Source organism: Anomaloglossus baeobatrachus, chromosome 1 (assembly GCF_048569485.1).
Source record: "Anomaloglossus baeobatrachus isolate aAnoBae1 chromosome 1, aAnoBae1.hap1, whole genome shotgun sequence".
In the NCBI taxonomy this organism is placed as follows: Eukaryota; Metazoa; Chordata; class Amphibia; order Anura; family Aromobatidae; genus Anomaloglossus; species Anomaloglossus baeobatrachus.
The window spans coordinates 928,455,957-928,471,907 of NC_134353.1; the positions used below are offsets into that span (position 1 = coordinate 928,455,957).

Below are 15,951 nucleotides of genomic sequence, written 5' to 3' on the forward strand. Positions count from 1 at the left end.
TCTGGGTCTCGTTCCGGACTGATTTTGGGCTTGTTCCGGCCTCAATCTGGCTTCGTTCTGGCCTCATTCTGGCATTGTTACGACCTCATTCTAACCTCATTCTGGCTTCACTTCGGCCTCATTCTGGCTTCGTTCTGGCCTCGTTCTACCTCTCATAGACTTGCATTGGAAGTTTGTGAAGTAACTTCTTACTTACGGACTTACGGACAGTTACAAGTCAAAGTAACATGATGGCGCTGAAGGTAAGTATAACGCTAGGACCCGGAGACATACATTTAAAAGCGCCACTCTAGAGCTGAAAAACAAAATGACGACCGGTGCTTTAAAAAAATTGTCTGTTCGCTATTTTTGAGACATAACTTTTTTTATTTTCCTGTGAGTGGAGCTGTGTAACGGCTAGAGTTTCTTATGCTGGTTTTTATGGTACCAGTTTGGAGTATAAACAATATTTTGATCGCTTTTAATTATTTTTTGAGGTAGTTGCGGAGACTAAAAAAATGTCAATTTTGGAGACTCGAATTTTTTTTTTAACAGTGTTTACCTTATGGGTTAAACAATTTTATATTTTGATAGATCTCAATTTTACCGATGTAGCGATATTAAATGTGTATGTACTTTGTTATTTTATTTTTTTTTTCTGTGATTTGAGTGTTTGGGGTTTTTGTAACAATTTTTTTACTTTATTTTAATTTTTAAGTCTCCCTAGGGACCTTGAACCTGCAATTGTTTGAAAGCTTCATTAAACATAAGACAATCAGGGGCTCCTACTAATATGACAACAAAGGGGGTTTTCAGTGGGTTACAATGGCCGCCCGCACAGTGAATGGGGCAATAGGCACCTAGATGGATACCCCACCAGGAAAGCACAACCTAAATGCTGCTGACACTGACAGTGGCATATAAGCGTCCAAAAAGCTGCAATATGAGCTACCGTAGTTGCGATCAGTGCAGTTAGCATTAGGTAACAGCTGTATTACACAGTCAGCACCTGCACCACCTGAGCTCACTATATACACAGTAACCCGAAGGAAAGGTAAGACAAACAGTGCAAATAGTGAACTAGCTTGGGCCATAGGGTACATGTGTTATATTGGACTATGCTTATAGTCTGTCTGTTTCTTTCCACACTACAGTATGAGATATATGCATGTAGAACGGTACAAGGGTAGAATATGTTTGAGCTTTATAAAAAAAAGGCAATAAATGCTAATGCTGATTGCTTTACCTTGCACAAAGAAAGAACTAGGAAAAGTGCTGGCAGCTGGCTTTGAGGATGGATAACCTGGTGAATCCCTATTGTAGTCGGCAGTGCTCGCTGATGGCGCGTAAACCTGCAAATAAAGGCAGAAACAACATAAGTATTCAGAAGCATAAGATTTTTCTACATAGGAGCAGTATTATAGTAGTTATATTCTTGTATATAGGAGCAGTATTATAGTAGTTATATTCTTGTATATAGGAGCAGTATTATAGTAGTTATATTCTTGTACATAGGAGCAGTATTAAAGTAGTTATATTCTTGTACATAGGAGCAGTATTATAGTAGTTATATTCTTTTACATAGGAGCAGTATTATAGTAGTTATATTCTTGTATAAGGGAGCAGTATTATAGTAGTTATATTCTTGTACATAGGAGCAGTATTATAGTAGTTATATTCTTGTACATAGGAGCAGTATTAAAGTAGTTATATTCTTGTACATAGGAGCAGTATTATAGTAGTTATATTCTTGTACATAGGAGCAGTATTATAGTAGTTATATTCTTGTATAAGGGAGCAGTATTATAGTAGTTATATTCTTGTACATAGGAGCAGTATTAAAGTAGTTATATTCTTGTATAAGGGAGCAGTATTATAGTAGTTATATTCTTGTACATAGGGGGCAGTATTATAGTTGTTATATTCTTGTACATAGGAGCAGTATTATAGTAGTTATATTCTTGTACATAGGAGCAGTATTATAGTAGTTATATTCTTGTATAAGGGAGCAGTATTATAGTAGTTATATTCTTGTACATAGGAGCAGTATTATAGTAGTTATATTTTTGTACATAGGAGCAGTATTAAAGTAGTTATATTCTTGTATAAGGGAGCAGTATTATAGTAGTTATATTCTTGTACATAGGAGCAGTATTATAGTAGTTATATTCTTGTATATAGGAGCAGTATTAAAGTAGTTATATTCTTGTATAAGGGAGCAGTATTATAGCAGTTATATTCTTGTACATAGGAGCAGTATTATAGTAGTTATATTCTTGTACATAGGGGCAGTATTATAGTAGTTATATTCTTGTACATAGGGGGCAGTATTATAGTAGTTATATTCTTGTACATAGGGGCAGTATTATAGTAATGATATTACTGTACATAGAGGCAGTATTATAGTAGTTATATTCTTGTACATAGGGGCAGTATTATAGTAGTTATATTCTTGTACATAGGGGGCAGTATTATAGTAGTTATATTCTTGTACATAGGAGGCAGTATTATAGTAGTTATATTCTTGTACATAGGGGCAGTATTATAGTAGTTATATTCTTGTACATAGGGGCAGTATTATAGTAGTTATATTCTTGTACATAGGGGCAGTATTATAGTAGTTATATTCTTGTACATAGGAGCAGTATTATAGTAGTTATATTCTTGTACATAGGAGCAGTATTATAGTAGTTATATTCTTGTACATAGGGGGAAGTATTATAGTAGTTATATTCTTGTACATAGGGGGCAGTATTATAGTATTTATATTCTTGTACATAAGGGCAGTATTATAGTAGTTATATTATTGTACATAAGAGGCAGTATTACAGTAGTTATATTCTTGTACATAGGGGCAGTTTTATAGTAGTTATATTCTTGTACATAGTGGCAGTATTATAGTAGTTATTTTGTTGTACATAGGAGCAGTATTATAGTAGTTATATTATTGTACATACGAGGCAGTATTATAGTACTTATATTCTTGTACATAGGGGCAGTATTATAGTAGCTATATTACATTTATGTAAACAGATGCAGCATTACTGTAATTACTTTTGTACATAGAGGACAGTGTTGCAATACATTCTTGTACAGTATTACACAGTATGACACAAAAGGAGTCATGTTTCAGCTTTGAAAAATAAAACAATAAAATAATATATATATATATAAATAAATAAACAAAAAATCATTTTAGCAAGCAACAAAATAACCTGCATTAATATGAAGGAATTAAAAAGTATCATCATCTATATATATAATTGCCTTATTCTGTCTGTCTGTCTGTCTGTCTGTCTTGCTCCAAAATTGTGTCCTTACGGTGACACAAAGCTGATTGGCCGCTGGGCTCGCCATGGCCCCGCCCCCCCGCACGGATTGGCCGCTCGCCCAGGCTGCGCCCCCACACGGATTGGCCGGCCGCTCGCCCAGGCTCCGCCCCCCCCACAGATTGGCCTCTCGCCCCGGCACCCTGTAGGCATTGGCAACTCAGCCACGCCCCGCCCCCTCACGCAATGCACGCTAGCTATGGCCCCGCCCCCCCATGCATTCCCCGAACCGACACGGTCATGGAGCCACGACTCCCAGGTGAGTACTGTACCCCTGGGAGCCCACATCAGCGTACGCCGCCAAACCAGCCGACACATACCCTCGCATTGCTGGGGCTGGCCGGCGTATGCTGGTGTGGGCTCCCGTGCGAGCGGGGGACGAGATACGCTGGTAACCATGGTAGCATAGTTACCAGCGCATCAAGGTCCTGCAGCGGCGGAACATACACACACGCACACACATAACAGCACACACACACACACACACATCAGATCACACTCACTCTCACACACACTTCACACACACATCACATCGCATCCACACACTCACAGCATCCGGAGATATCGCTTGCTTCTCGGCGGCGATACTGTGCTGTGAGCTTCCAGGACCTGCCAGAGGATCACATGGCCAGAAGCATGTGGTATCTCCGGATGTTGTGAGTGTGAGCGCGTATATGCAATATCGTCGATGTGTGTGTGCGTGAGTGTATGCGATCGGGTGTGTGTGAGTGTATGCGATCGGGTGTGTGTGAGTGTATGCGATCGGGTGTGTGTGAGTGTATGCGATCGGGTGTGTGTGAGTGTGTGTGAGTGTATGCGATCGGATCTGTGAGTGTCGGCAGAGGAGCACGGCGTGCTGGAGGAGGCTGGGAGGAGAGAGGCTGATCCTGGGGAAGGCTGGGAGGGGGAGGCTGAGAGAAGAGAGGCTGATGCTGGGGGAGGCTGAGGCTGGGGTAGGCTGGGAGGAGAGAGGCTGATGCTGGGAACCGAAAAGGCTGATGCTGGGAGGAGAGAGGCTGATGTTGGGATGAGAGAGGCTGATGCTGGGAGGAGAGAGGCTGATGCTGGGGGAGGCTGAGGCTGGGGTAGGCTGGGAGGAGAGAGGCTGATGCTGGGAGGAGAGAGGCTGATGCTGGGGGAGGCTGAGGCTGGGGTAGGCTGGGAGGAGAGAGGCTGATGCTGGGAAGAGAGAGGCTGATGCTGGGAGGAGAGAGGCTGATGCTGGGGGAGGCTGATGCTGAGGGAGGCTGAGGCTGGGGTAGGCTGGGAGGAGAGAGGCTGATGCTGGGGACAGAAAAGTCTGATGCTGGGAGGAGAGAGGCTGATGCTGGGAGGAGAGAGGCTGATGCTGGGATGAGAGAGGCTGATGCTGGGGACAGAAAAGGCTGATGCTGGGAGGAGAGAGGCTGATGCTGGGAGGAGAGAGGCTGATGCTGGGGACAGAAAAGGCTGATGCTGGGAGGAGAGAGGCTGATGCTGGGAGGAGAGAGGCTGATGCTGCGGGTAGAGAGGCTGATGCTGGGAGGAGAGAGGCTGATGCTGCGGGCAGAGAGGCTGATGCTGTGGGTAGAGATCTCGGCTGATGCTGGTGCAGCATGGGGGATGGAGCACGATGGGGGGTGCGCAGCATGGAGGATGGAGCACGTTTGGGAGTGCGCAGCATGGCGGATGGAGCACGTTTGGGAGTGCGCAGCATGGTGGATGGAGCACGTTTGGGAGTGCGCAGCATGGCGGATGGAGCACGTTTGGGAGTGCGCAGCATGGCGGATGGAGCACATTTGGGAGTGCGCAGCATGGTGGATGGAGCACGTTTGGGAGTGCGCAGCATGGGGGATGCAGCACGATGGGGAGTGCGGAGTATGGCGGATGGAGCACGTTTGGGAGTGCGCAGCATGGCGGATGGACCACGTTTGGGAGTGCGCAGCATGGCGGATGGAGCACGTTTGGGAGTGCGCAGCATGGCGGATGGAGCACGTTTGGGAGTGCGCAGCATGGCGGATGGACCACGTTTGGGAGTGTGCAGCATGGCGGATGGAGCACGTTTGGGAGTGCGCAGCATGGCGGATGGAGCACGTTTGGGAGTGCGCAGCATAGCGGATGGAGCACGTTTGGGAGTGCGCAGCATGGGGGATGCAGCACGATGGGGAGTGCGGAGTATGGCGGATGGAGCACGTTTGGGAGTGCGCAGCATAGGGGATGGACCACGTTTGGGAGTGCGCAGCATGGCGGATGGAGCACGTTTGGGAGTGCGCAGCATGGTGGATGGAGCACGTTTGGGAGTGCGCAGCATGGCGGATGGAGCACGTTTGGGAGTGCGCAGCATGGGAGATGGAGCACGATGGGGGGTGCGCAGCAGAGGGGATGGAGCACGATGGGGAGTGCGCTGCATGGGGGATGGAGCACGATGGGGAGTGCGCTGCATGGGGGATGGAGCACGATGGGAAGTGCACACCTCCCCCCAACACACACACACGCGCGCGCACTGCACAACACACCACACACACACACTGGGAACCACAAACAACTGCCCTACACAGACACCCACACACACAGACAACGCTGCACACACAAATATACGCACATACCGCACAACACACACATTGCACAAAACATACCTCCCCCCAAAACACACCACACACACACAAACCGCGCAACACACACACACACAACGCTACAGACACACAGCGCTCCACAAACAACGCAACACACGCAACACACATACAACACCGCTCTCACCCCCCGTCACACCCAGACAACACCCAGAACATGTACAGCCCCTATACAAACACTTGGTAACTACACACAACAACATCTATATATATATATAACAAAAATCATACATGAACTACACAATACGTAAATTCTAGAATACCCGATGCGTAGAATCGGGCCACCTTCTAGTAGTTATCATAAAAACCCACCAACAGCCTAAACTCTCATAGACACGACCTCTCGGCCACCTTGACTTTTTTGCGTAGGCTACCGGAATAATTCAATCTTTCATATCTACTTAATCATTTGGGATTAGCACTATTCAGGAGCAACTTATTGCCGGTTTCTACTTCATTCCTATTTTCTTTTCCAGTCTACTCCCATGTATCCAATAAATAAACACATTCATTGTATCTTCCTATTAAATATTTCATTAATTCTTGGAAACTGATGATAGAACAATTGAAGACAATATAATAAGCGCCATATCTCTCGTCCATTGTCTTCAAAGACTCATGAAAAGAGACGTTAAGACCTGGATGTGAAGGAGACCACCAACATGCAGGGTGTGCATTGGGAGAAATATTTTTTTTTCTTTTTTTTTCTTTTTTTTTAAAGTTTGCCAGAGAAACACATTTTGTTTCTACAAAGAATTCTACAGAAAAAAAAATAGCACATTTATGTCTTGTTTACGGGATATATAAACATCCCTTCATGAAACAAAGGGCTGACGTTCATATAACGAAGAGTTTGTTGAGTTTGGAGAAAGGAAAAAAAAAAATATATATATATACAAAAACACACATTTGTAATTTTGTATATTTTTTTTTATTTTTTTTTTTAAGTTCTGTTTTCTCTCCCACTCTTTTTTTTTTCTCCCTTTTTAGAAACGCTCCTTTCCAGATGGCCAGAAAGACTGAGGCGCTGTCATCTCCGTGATGAAAATGGATACCCTCCTGCCTCCATTTTGAAGCAGGCAGCAGATCACAGAATTGGCAGGCTGCCTACTCTGACATTCGCTTGTCACAGCAAAATGAAGGGGAAAATTCCACCAATAAAAAGACATCTGCAACATTAACCAGTTCCGCGCCCGGGGGGGTGCACCGTCGTGCGAGGCACTTGGCAGTGAGTCCGGAAGCGGACGGGGGTCCTGGCTGGCATGAAAAGGTTAAAAACAAAATATTTTCCAATTTTGGCGATGAACACATAGAAACGATTAATTCTTTATAGGGACGCGTATCACAACAGCGCAATGTTGCTTTCCCGTAAGCGAAGGCTAATGAATCTCTGCGCGGACTCGACTACGACGATGGCATATGGAATATATTCTCGGAAAGGAGCTTTGCGTCTGCGGTGGGGGGCCGTCATTTAAATCATTAAATTTGGCGCCCGCCTTGCACCTTGAAAATGCAATTTTTGTGCGTAAATTTTTGAGAAAATTTTGGTCATTGCGCGGCACGGAAAAATCTGAATAAATTAGGCATCATGGCTAAGGACATATTCTGCAGATTTTATGGTGCTGCCAAATTTGTGATATTTTCTTACCATTATTTTTAAGAATTTTTGTGTTATTTTTCTAATTTCGAGCCTTCATAAATATATCTGCTCATGGGCGATCAGAGGTAAAGATACGTTCACACGTGATGTTTTCTGGCCACCAATGTTGTTTTGCATTTTGGTAAAAAAAAATTGGCTTCATTCATGTACTTTTTAGGCCTATTTGATTTTTAGATGGGGGGGGCTCGTAATATTCCTTGTTTCAAATTGTTAAAAATGTTGCAGGCATCAAGAAATTTGCTTAAGGCTTTGTGCGCACGCTGCGGATTTACCGCAAATTTACTGCGGATTTTACTGCGGATTTACCGCAAATTTACTACGGATTTTACTGCGGATTTACCGCAAATTTACTGCGGATTTTACTGCGGATTTACCGCAAATTTACTGCGGATTTTACCGCAGAAAATGTTTCTAACATTTCTGCAGTCATTCCCCAGCAAAACCTATGGGTATAAAAAATGCTGTGCGCACACTGCGTTTTTTTATACCTGCGGATTCACCTGCAGAATTTCCGCTGTGGAATTAATGAGCATGTCACTTCTTTTCCGCAGATACCTGCGTTTTTTTGCCATAAATAATGGTAAAAATCTGTAGGGACCAACCTGTGGACAAACCGTGGCAAATCCGCGGCAAAACCACACCAAAACCGCACCAAACCACATGCAGATTTCGCTGCGGTTTTGGTGCTTTTTTTACCGCGGGTGCGGGATTCTTTCAGAGGGTCTGAAAAAGTCAATTTCTAAATTTCTAATGCGCACATGGCCTAAAAATGTTCTGATAGCTCTGCAACTTTTTGGTGCAAATAGTCGCACATTTTGCAAAATGGAGCAAAAATTTACAAGCATATATATTACTCCAAGGAAACCTGGAGTATATTTGCGCCAAATTTTGTTATACCTATATACTTTAAAAGTGGTGAAATTTAAGGATGTGTATGCACAAAAAACACACCTTGTGCCAGAAAAATGCACCAAAAAAACAAAGCATTTTTGATGCAATTGTTTGGAGCATTTTTTGGTGCATTTTAGATGTATTTTTGGTGCGTTTTTGGTGCACTTTTTGGTGCGTTTTTGATGCATTTTTTGGTGCGTTTTTGGTGCACTTTTTGGTGCGTTTTTGGTACATTTTTTGGTGCGTTTTTGGTGCATTGATGTATTTTTGGTCCGTTTTTGATGCATCTTTTGGTGCATTTTTGTGCCATACATTTTTTGTGAAATCAATGACTAAAATGGTTTCAAAACAAAGAATAAAAGCACTAAGATCTTGTGTGCACGCTGCGTTTTGAGGTTTTTTTTGCAGAATTTTTTGGTGCAGTTTGTGGTCCAAAACTGCAAATCTTTCCATCCCCAGCAAACTCTATGAGAATTCTGAAGTGCTGTGCGCACATTGCCTCTTTTTTTTCTTGCAGTTTTGGGTGCAGAAAAAAGAAGCAGCATGTCAATTCTATGGCTTTGTGCGCACACTGCTTTTTTTTTTTTTGCGTTTTTGGTGTAGTTTGTGGTCCTAAACTGCATGTATGACCTTCCCCAGCAAAGTCTATGAGAAATCCGAGAGGCAGTGCGCACGTTGCTTCTTTTTTGCCTGCGGTTTGGGTGCAGAAAAAAGAAGCAGCATGTCACTTATTTTCTGCGTTTTTCCCTGCGTTTTTCCATTGACTATAGTGGAAAAAACGCACCAAAACGTGGCCAAAACCGCATGCATTTTTTATGTGTTTTTTTCGGCCGGAGGTGCGTTTTTCGGCCAGAGGGTGCGTTTTTCGGCCAGAGGTGCGTTTTTCGGGCAGAGGGTGCATTTTTTGGCCAGAGGGTGCGTTTTTCGGGCAGAGGGTGCGTTTTTCGCCCAGAGGTGCGTTTTTCGGTCAGAAGTGCGTTTTTCGCCCAGAGGTGCGCTTTTCGGTCAGAGGGTGCATTTTTTGGTCAGAGGGTGCGTTTTTCGGCCAAAGGGTGCGCTTTTCGGCCAGAAGTGCGTTTTTCGGGCAGAGGGTGCGTTTTTTGGCAAGAAGGTGCGTTTTTCGGGCAGATGGTGCGTTTTTCGCCCAGAGGTGCGCTTTTCGGTCACAGGGTGCATTTTTCGGTCAGAGGGTGCGTTTTTCGGCCAGAGGTGCGTTTTTCGGCCAGAGGGTGCGTTATTTGCTCAAGAAACAAAACTACTGTGTGCGCACATACCCTAAGGTCAATTATTTCCCATTAAGTCAGTTGTATCAGCATGTAGTGATTTCCAAAGGAACACTCAAGGTCACATAAAACCACTAAAAGTAGAAATAAAAGAGAATATAAAAAAAAATGCAAAAAAGGAGCGTCATAAATTTCCATGTACATGGACCATGTTGTAAAATAACACAGGTGCTTTGCAAGGTGTATATGGAAACATGGACCAAACCGCAGTCCCCCTAAAAAGGCAGAATAGATGAAAAACTGTTTTTCATTCCCAATAAAATTATATTTTTTCTCATCCACGTTTTCATCCGTTTTATAAATCATCAATTTGAAATTTAATAATAGTCCAAATGTAGTTTCAATGTTAATCAATGTAAAAAACGGATGGTTTTCATATGACACAATTTTTGATACATTTTCTTCTTTGCATATCAACAAAAGCGAACAGACATAATAAAAATTGTTAAAACTCAGATCCAGCAAATTCAGGGCCCAATTCATTAATATTATTATTTTTTATTTTATTTTCCCTTTTTTTGTCTTGAGGTGTTCATTATCGTTTTTTTTGCCAAATTTTTCAAATTTGTGACCCAATAATTTTGTATTTCTGTGTTTTTGTCTCTTCACTTTTCTGTTACTTTTTAGGACAAAATAAGTTGCATGTTCTGCTAAAATGTTGTGACATTTGCACAAAAAGACCCCAGATGTATATAAAATCACTCCAGGGCAGGGGGGATTGGAGTAGATTTGTGCCAAAATTTGGCAAACTTTTAAAAGATCACGACCGATGAAACATCTGGAAACTCCGCACCCCAGCCACAATAAAGAACATAGAAAAACAAAAAAAAAATAAGAGAACCGGGCTTTAAAAAAAGGCGAAAATTAAAATAAGAAGCAAATTAAAAACAGGTAAACAATATAAAAAAAATAGACAAAAAAAGTGCAATTGCAATAACGAATAGGGCCCCGCCATATCAAGGGAACTGGCAGGAAGATGTCTATGTTGGCCTCTAGCACCTCCCCTTCCATAGGACTTTACGAGCACCAGCCGTCATCTCCTATCTCAATAATAGGAAAATCTGTATTCCCTGAAGACAAATTTTACATGGGAATTAAGAACTTTGAAAATGAAAGATTAGTCCAGGAGGAGAAAAAAATTGATTATTCTGATAAGCTATATTACAAATGTTCTTATTTTCATGTGTATTATTGCTTTGTGAAAACAAAATATAGACAAAAACAGTTACTCTTTAACGCCTTCACGACCTTGGACGTATCGGTAAGTCCAAGGTCACATCTGTGCCTTTAATGCAGGCTCACCCGATGAGTCCGCATATTTCCCCACACATGGTGGCAGATCTCATCAGCCGACATGTGCAGCTAACAGGCGGAAGTGGATCGGAGATTCACACACGCCTGTTAACTAGTAATGTGCACACAGGGAACACATCATTGCCCACTCCCATCAGTGGCCCTGTGACGTGATTGTGGGGTGCCAATGGGTTTATCATGATAGCTGGAGATCAGATGATAACCCCTGTCACTGTCATAACGAAGTTCCTGTGAATGCAGAGCACTAACATTCACAGGAGATTGCCATTTGTGCTGTTCAGAGCAATGCTGAGGCTGATGCTAAGGGTACGGTTCCACTTGCGTTTTGCACGGATGAGTGCAATCCGATAAACCATCAGATTGCTCTCACTCTAGTGTAAAACTATGGGGCAGTGTCCATCTGCGATTGATTTCTCATGCCACAGCGGTATGTGCAATGAATCGCAGCAAGCTGCGTTTGGCAGCGAGTCTTGACTCACGCACCCCCATACAAGTCTATGGGAGCATGTAAAACATCGAACTGCACTTGCATGTCATCCGACTGCAGTGCGATATACGCAGAGACAGGTCAGGGAGGAGATGGGGAGCAAGTGCTTCCTCCTTCTCCTCCGCAGCTGTGATCTGATCGCAAGATTGGATCACAGTCGCATGACCCTCGGCTGACGCTCGCAACAGACTGTCATTAGCATATCACTTCTGATGCTCTCACATTGGAAGCTGTGCGCAAGAGGATACGTACCCTGAGGCTGATGCAGAGGCTGATTCTGATGCAGAGGCTGACACTGAGGCTGATGTTGATGCTAAGGCTAACACTGAGGCTGATGCAGAGGCTGATGCAGAGGCTGATGCTGAGACTAACACTGAGGCTGATGCTGAGGCTGATGCTGAGGCTAACACTGAGGCTGATGCTGAGGCTGATGCTGAGGCTAACACTGAGGCTGATGCTGAGGCTGATGCTGAGGCTAACACTGAGGCTGATGCTGAGGCTAACACTGAGGCTGATGCTGAGGCTGATGCTGAGGCTAACACTGAGGCTGATGCTGAGGCTGATGCTGAGGCTAACACTGAGGTTGATGCAGAGGCTGATGCTGAGGCTGATGCAGAGGCTCACACTGAGGCTGATGCTGAGGCTGATGCAGAGGCTGATGCTGTGGCTAACACTGAGGCTGAGGCTGATGCAGAGGCTGATGCTGAGGCTGATGCAGAGGCTGATGCTGAGGCTAACACTGAGGCTGATGCTGAGGCTAACACTGAGGCTGATGCAGAGGCTCACACTGAGGCTGATGAAGAGGCGGATGCAGAGGCTGATGCAGAGGCTCACACTGAGGCTGATGCTGAGGCTGATGCAGAGGCTGATGCTGTGGCTAACACTGAGGCTGAAACTGATGCAAAGGCTGATTCAGAGGCTGATGCTGAGGCTGAAGGTAAAGGGCGTAACAAGAAAAAAAATCAAAACGCCAAAGTTATGAATTTTTGGTTGCAGCAAAATTGCAAGAGATGATCAAAACATTGCATCCACTCAAAAATGGTATAATTAAAAACACCAGCTCAAGACGCATAATATAAGTCATCACTGAGCCCCAGATCCCGAAAAATGAAAACGTTACGGGTCTTGGAAAATGGCGACAATTCTTTTTTTTTTTTTTTTTACAAATTTCTAATTTTTTTCACCAGTAAATAAAAGTAAAACTATACATGTTTGGTATCTACAAACTCGTACTGAGTTAGGGATTCATAATACCAGGTCAGTTTTACCATATAGTGAATGCGGTAAATATAAAACCCGAAAACCAATTGTGGAATTGCACTTTTTTTTGCAATTTCACCGCACTTGTTTTTTTTTTCCCGTTTTCCAGTACAGAATGAATAGTGTCATTCAAAAGTGCAACCAGTCCTGCAAAAACAATCTCTATCTATCTATCTATGTATTCATCCATCCACACTTATATATATACTAGCTGTACTACCCGGCTTCGCCCCGGGTTAATAACTGTTGTTAACAAAATAGAATTTATTAACATTCCCGGGATAGAATGTATAAATAGAATGTATTAACGCCCGGGATAGTAACTGTCTCTCTGTTTCTCTCCCATTCTCTGTCTGTCTCCCCCTCTGTATATATCTCTCTGTCTCTCTCGCTATCTCTTTGTCTGTTTGTCTCTTTCCCTGTCTGTCTCTGACTGTGTCTGTCTCTTTCTCCGTCTGTCTCTATCTCTTTCCCTGTCTGTCTATCTATCTCTGTCACTTTCCCTGTCTGTCTCTTTCCCTGTCTGTCTCTTTCCCTCTCTTTCCCTGTCTGTCTCTTTCCCTCTTTCCCTCTGTCTCTTTCCCTGTGTCTGTCTCTTTGTCTGTCTCTTTACCTGTCTTTGTCTGTCTCTTACCCTGTCTGTCTCTTTCCCTTTCTTTCTCTGTCTGTCTCTTTCCCTGTCAGTCTGTCTCTTTGTCTGTGTCTGTCTCTTTGTGTCTGTCTCTTACCCTGTCTATGTCTGTTTCTTACCCTGTCTGTATCTGCCTCTTTCCCTGTCTGTGTCTGTCTCTTTCCCTGGCTGCATTGTGACACGCCAACATTCCAAATAAGGGCGTGTCTGCGCATTCTTCTGAAGTTCTGGCTGCACTGTGGCTCCCAGCTCCATTCACTTTAATGGAGGCAGGTTTTTTGGCGAATAACTGTAAAGCGCGGGGTTAAAATTTCCCCTTAAAACATAGCCAATGACGCTCTCGGGGTCCAGAAGTGTGAGTGTCCAAAATTTTGTGGCTGTAGCTGCAACGGTGCAGATGCCAATCCCGGACATACACACATACATACATACACACACACATACATACACACATTCAGCTTTATATATTAGATATAAAAGTGTGGATAGGTGGATGGATACAGAGATAGAGATTGTTCTTTGAGACTGTATATATATATATTGTTTATTGAAATTTTATATATATATATATATATATATATATATATATATATATATATATAATTTTTGTCAAAAGAAAAGAGAACTATCAAGCGTAAAAAATATAAAAAAATATCTGTTCTAACAGACATTAATGCTTTGGCGTGTATGATGTATAAAGATGGTAGATTTGGCTGTTCTCCGGAGCAGGCAGCCCCGGCGTGCACGCGTGTATACCGCTATACAGAAACAATAGGCCACCACTTCCTCGAGGTCATGAAATCATTAAAGAATAGACAGGGTTTTATTTTTTTTAAGTGAATCAATCCTCTGTGACTAATCGTCTGGACATTATCCTGTTTGGCAGAAAAAAAAATAAAAGATGATATTTCACTTCGCAAGAAACGTCTATGCTCTCATGTGAAGAAAAAAAAAAGACAGAGAAAACAATAGGAGAGAAAAAAAGTGCCTAAAGGGCCTTAGCTATAAAAGAACAAGGTGAGTTGCTGGTAGCAACCAATATGGCCACTGCTCTCATTGCTTCCATGTTGGAAAGGTTGGTCACCATGGTAACTTTTTCTAGAAATGAGGCCTATAGGCCTGTGGATTCATGCGCACTTGCAATGCTAGGTCATCGTTCAAGTGGCCATGTTAGGCCAGAGTCACACTTGCGAGTGCCTCGCGTGTAAGTCGCGCGAGTCTCTCATTGAATTACCCGGCACGGCCGCACACTCTCCTGACAGGAGCGGGTCGGTTGCATGTATGTCTATGCAGCTGAGACGCTCCTGTCCGGAGAGTGTGCGGCCGTGCCGGGTGATTCAATGAGAGACTCGCGCGAGTTACACGCGAGGCACTCTCAAGTGTGACTCTGGCCTTAGTGACACATTTCTGCTTCTGTCGGCACACGTCTGGACACATCCTCCAAGAAATTGTCCAGTTTTGATCCTTTTCTTCCAGTTAACGTGCGCTGTCCGAGATTAGTAAAACGTGGTAGTATCAATCCAAAAACATAGCCATACATGTCAGCAGGTTGTGATTGATAATGGAGCTAAGCCCAGTTTACTTCAATGGAGCTTCACTGCCAGACTCAACCTGTGGACAAGTGTGGCGCTGCTTGGCGAGTCAAGTTTTAGTAATCCTGGACAATCCCTCTAAGCCGTTCTCCCTACTAAATGTGGGCATCACACAGTGGTCATTGAACCAGCAAAAGCCCATATATTACTTGGCCACCAGCAGTCCTCCAGAGTGGGTGACAATCCTTAGGCTAGCTCCCTGCTTTAGTAAGTGTAGGATTTTGATTTGGAGGCCCCGACTTCAATATGGGTGAGCATGTCCAGTTGAGAAGAAGTACAAGATTGATAAGATCCTTATATAACCCAAGGTTAAATGATTGTTCCTGTTCTGCTCACTTCCATGTTGGGAGTTGAGCGTGACCAGTGATGTCCACAGGTGCCAACAGTTATGGGGATGTTTAAGCCTCGTGTTGCTCCTCTCCCCATACACTTTCCCTACATAACTTTGGGTAAGATTAATATAACCCAAGCCCCATTTCAGGCCAGGTGTCCTGAGAAATCCAAGTTAGTTGGCAATAATGGACGTCACATGTACCGACACTGATATGGCAGGTATCAGTAGACATGACATCAACACACGTGTACACTTATATGGAAGCAAAGGGAGGCAGAGTTCACCTTTGAGTCCTCCTAAATACGGCAGAGTTGGTAGAAAGGGTACATGCACACGATCAAGAGAAGCATTTCGGATGCAGTGTATTTTCACTGTGTCCAAAACGCTGCATAGTACAGTTCAAGAACAGTGAATGGGATTTATAAAAGTCTCCTGCCCATTGTGCTTTCTTTTTAATGCTACGTAAACTGGCCTGCGGTGCGGGTTTCTGAGCCGCAGCAGGTCAATTTCTCACGTGGAGATGTTTTACTCTCCTGAGCGGGAGAACGCAATGGACGCAGCATAAATACCGTGCTCAGAAGA

General features: G+C 43.7%; 1 protein-coding gene across 1 annotated transcript in view; it reads right to left on the reverse strand.

Moving 5' to 3' along the window:
• The window catches only part of TCF4 (transcription factor 4), a 633,301-nt gene that overhangs the window by 98,600 nt on the left and 518,750 nt on the right, over window positions 1–15,951 (reverse strand). Inside the window, exon 9 of the mRNA XM_075329425.1 lies at window positions 1,226–1,331. Within this exon, the coding sequence (XP_075185540.1) occupies window positions 1,226–1,331 (106 nt within the window). The remainder of the gene's footprint in view (window positions 1–1,225; window positions 1,332–15,951) is intronic.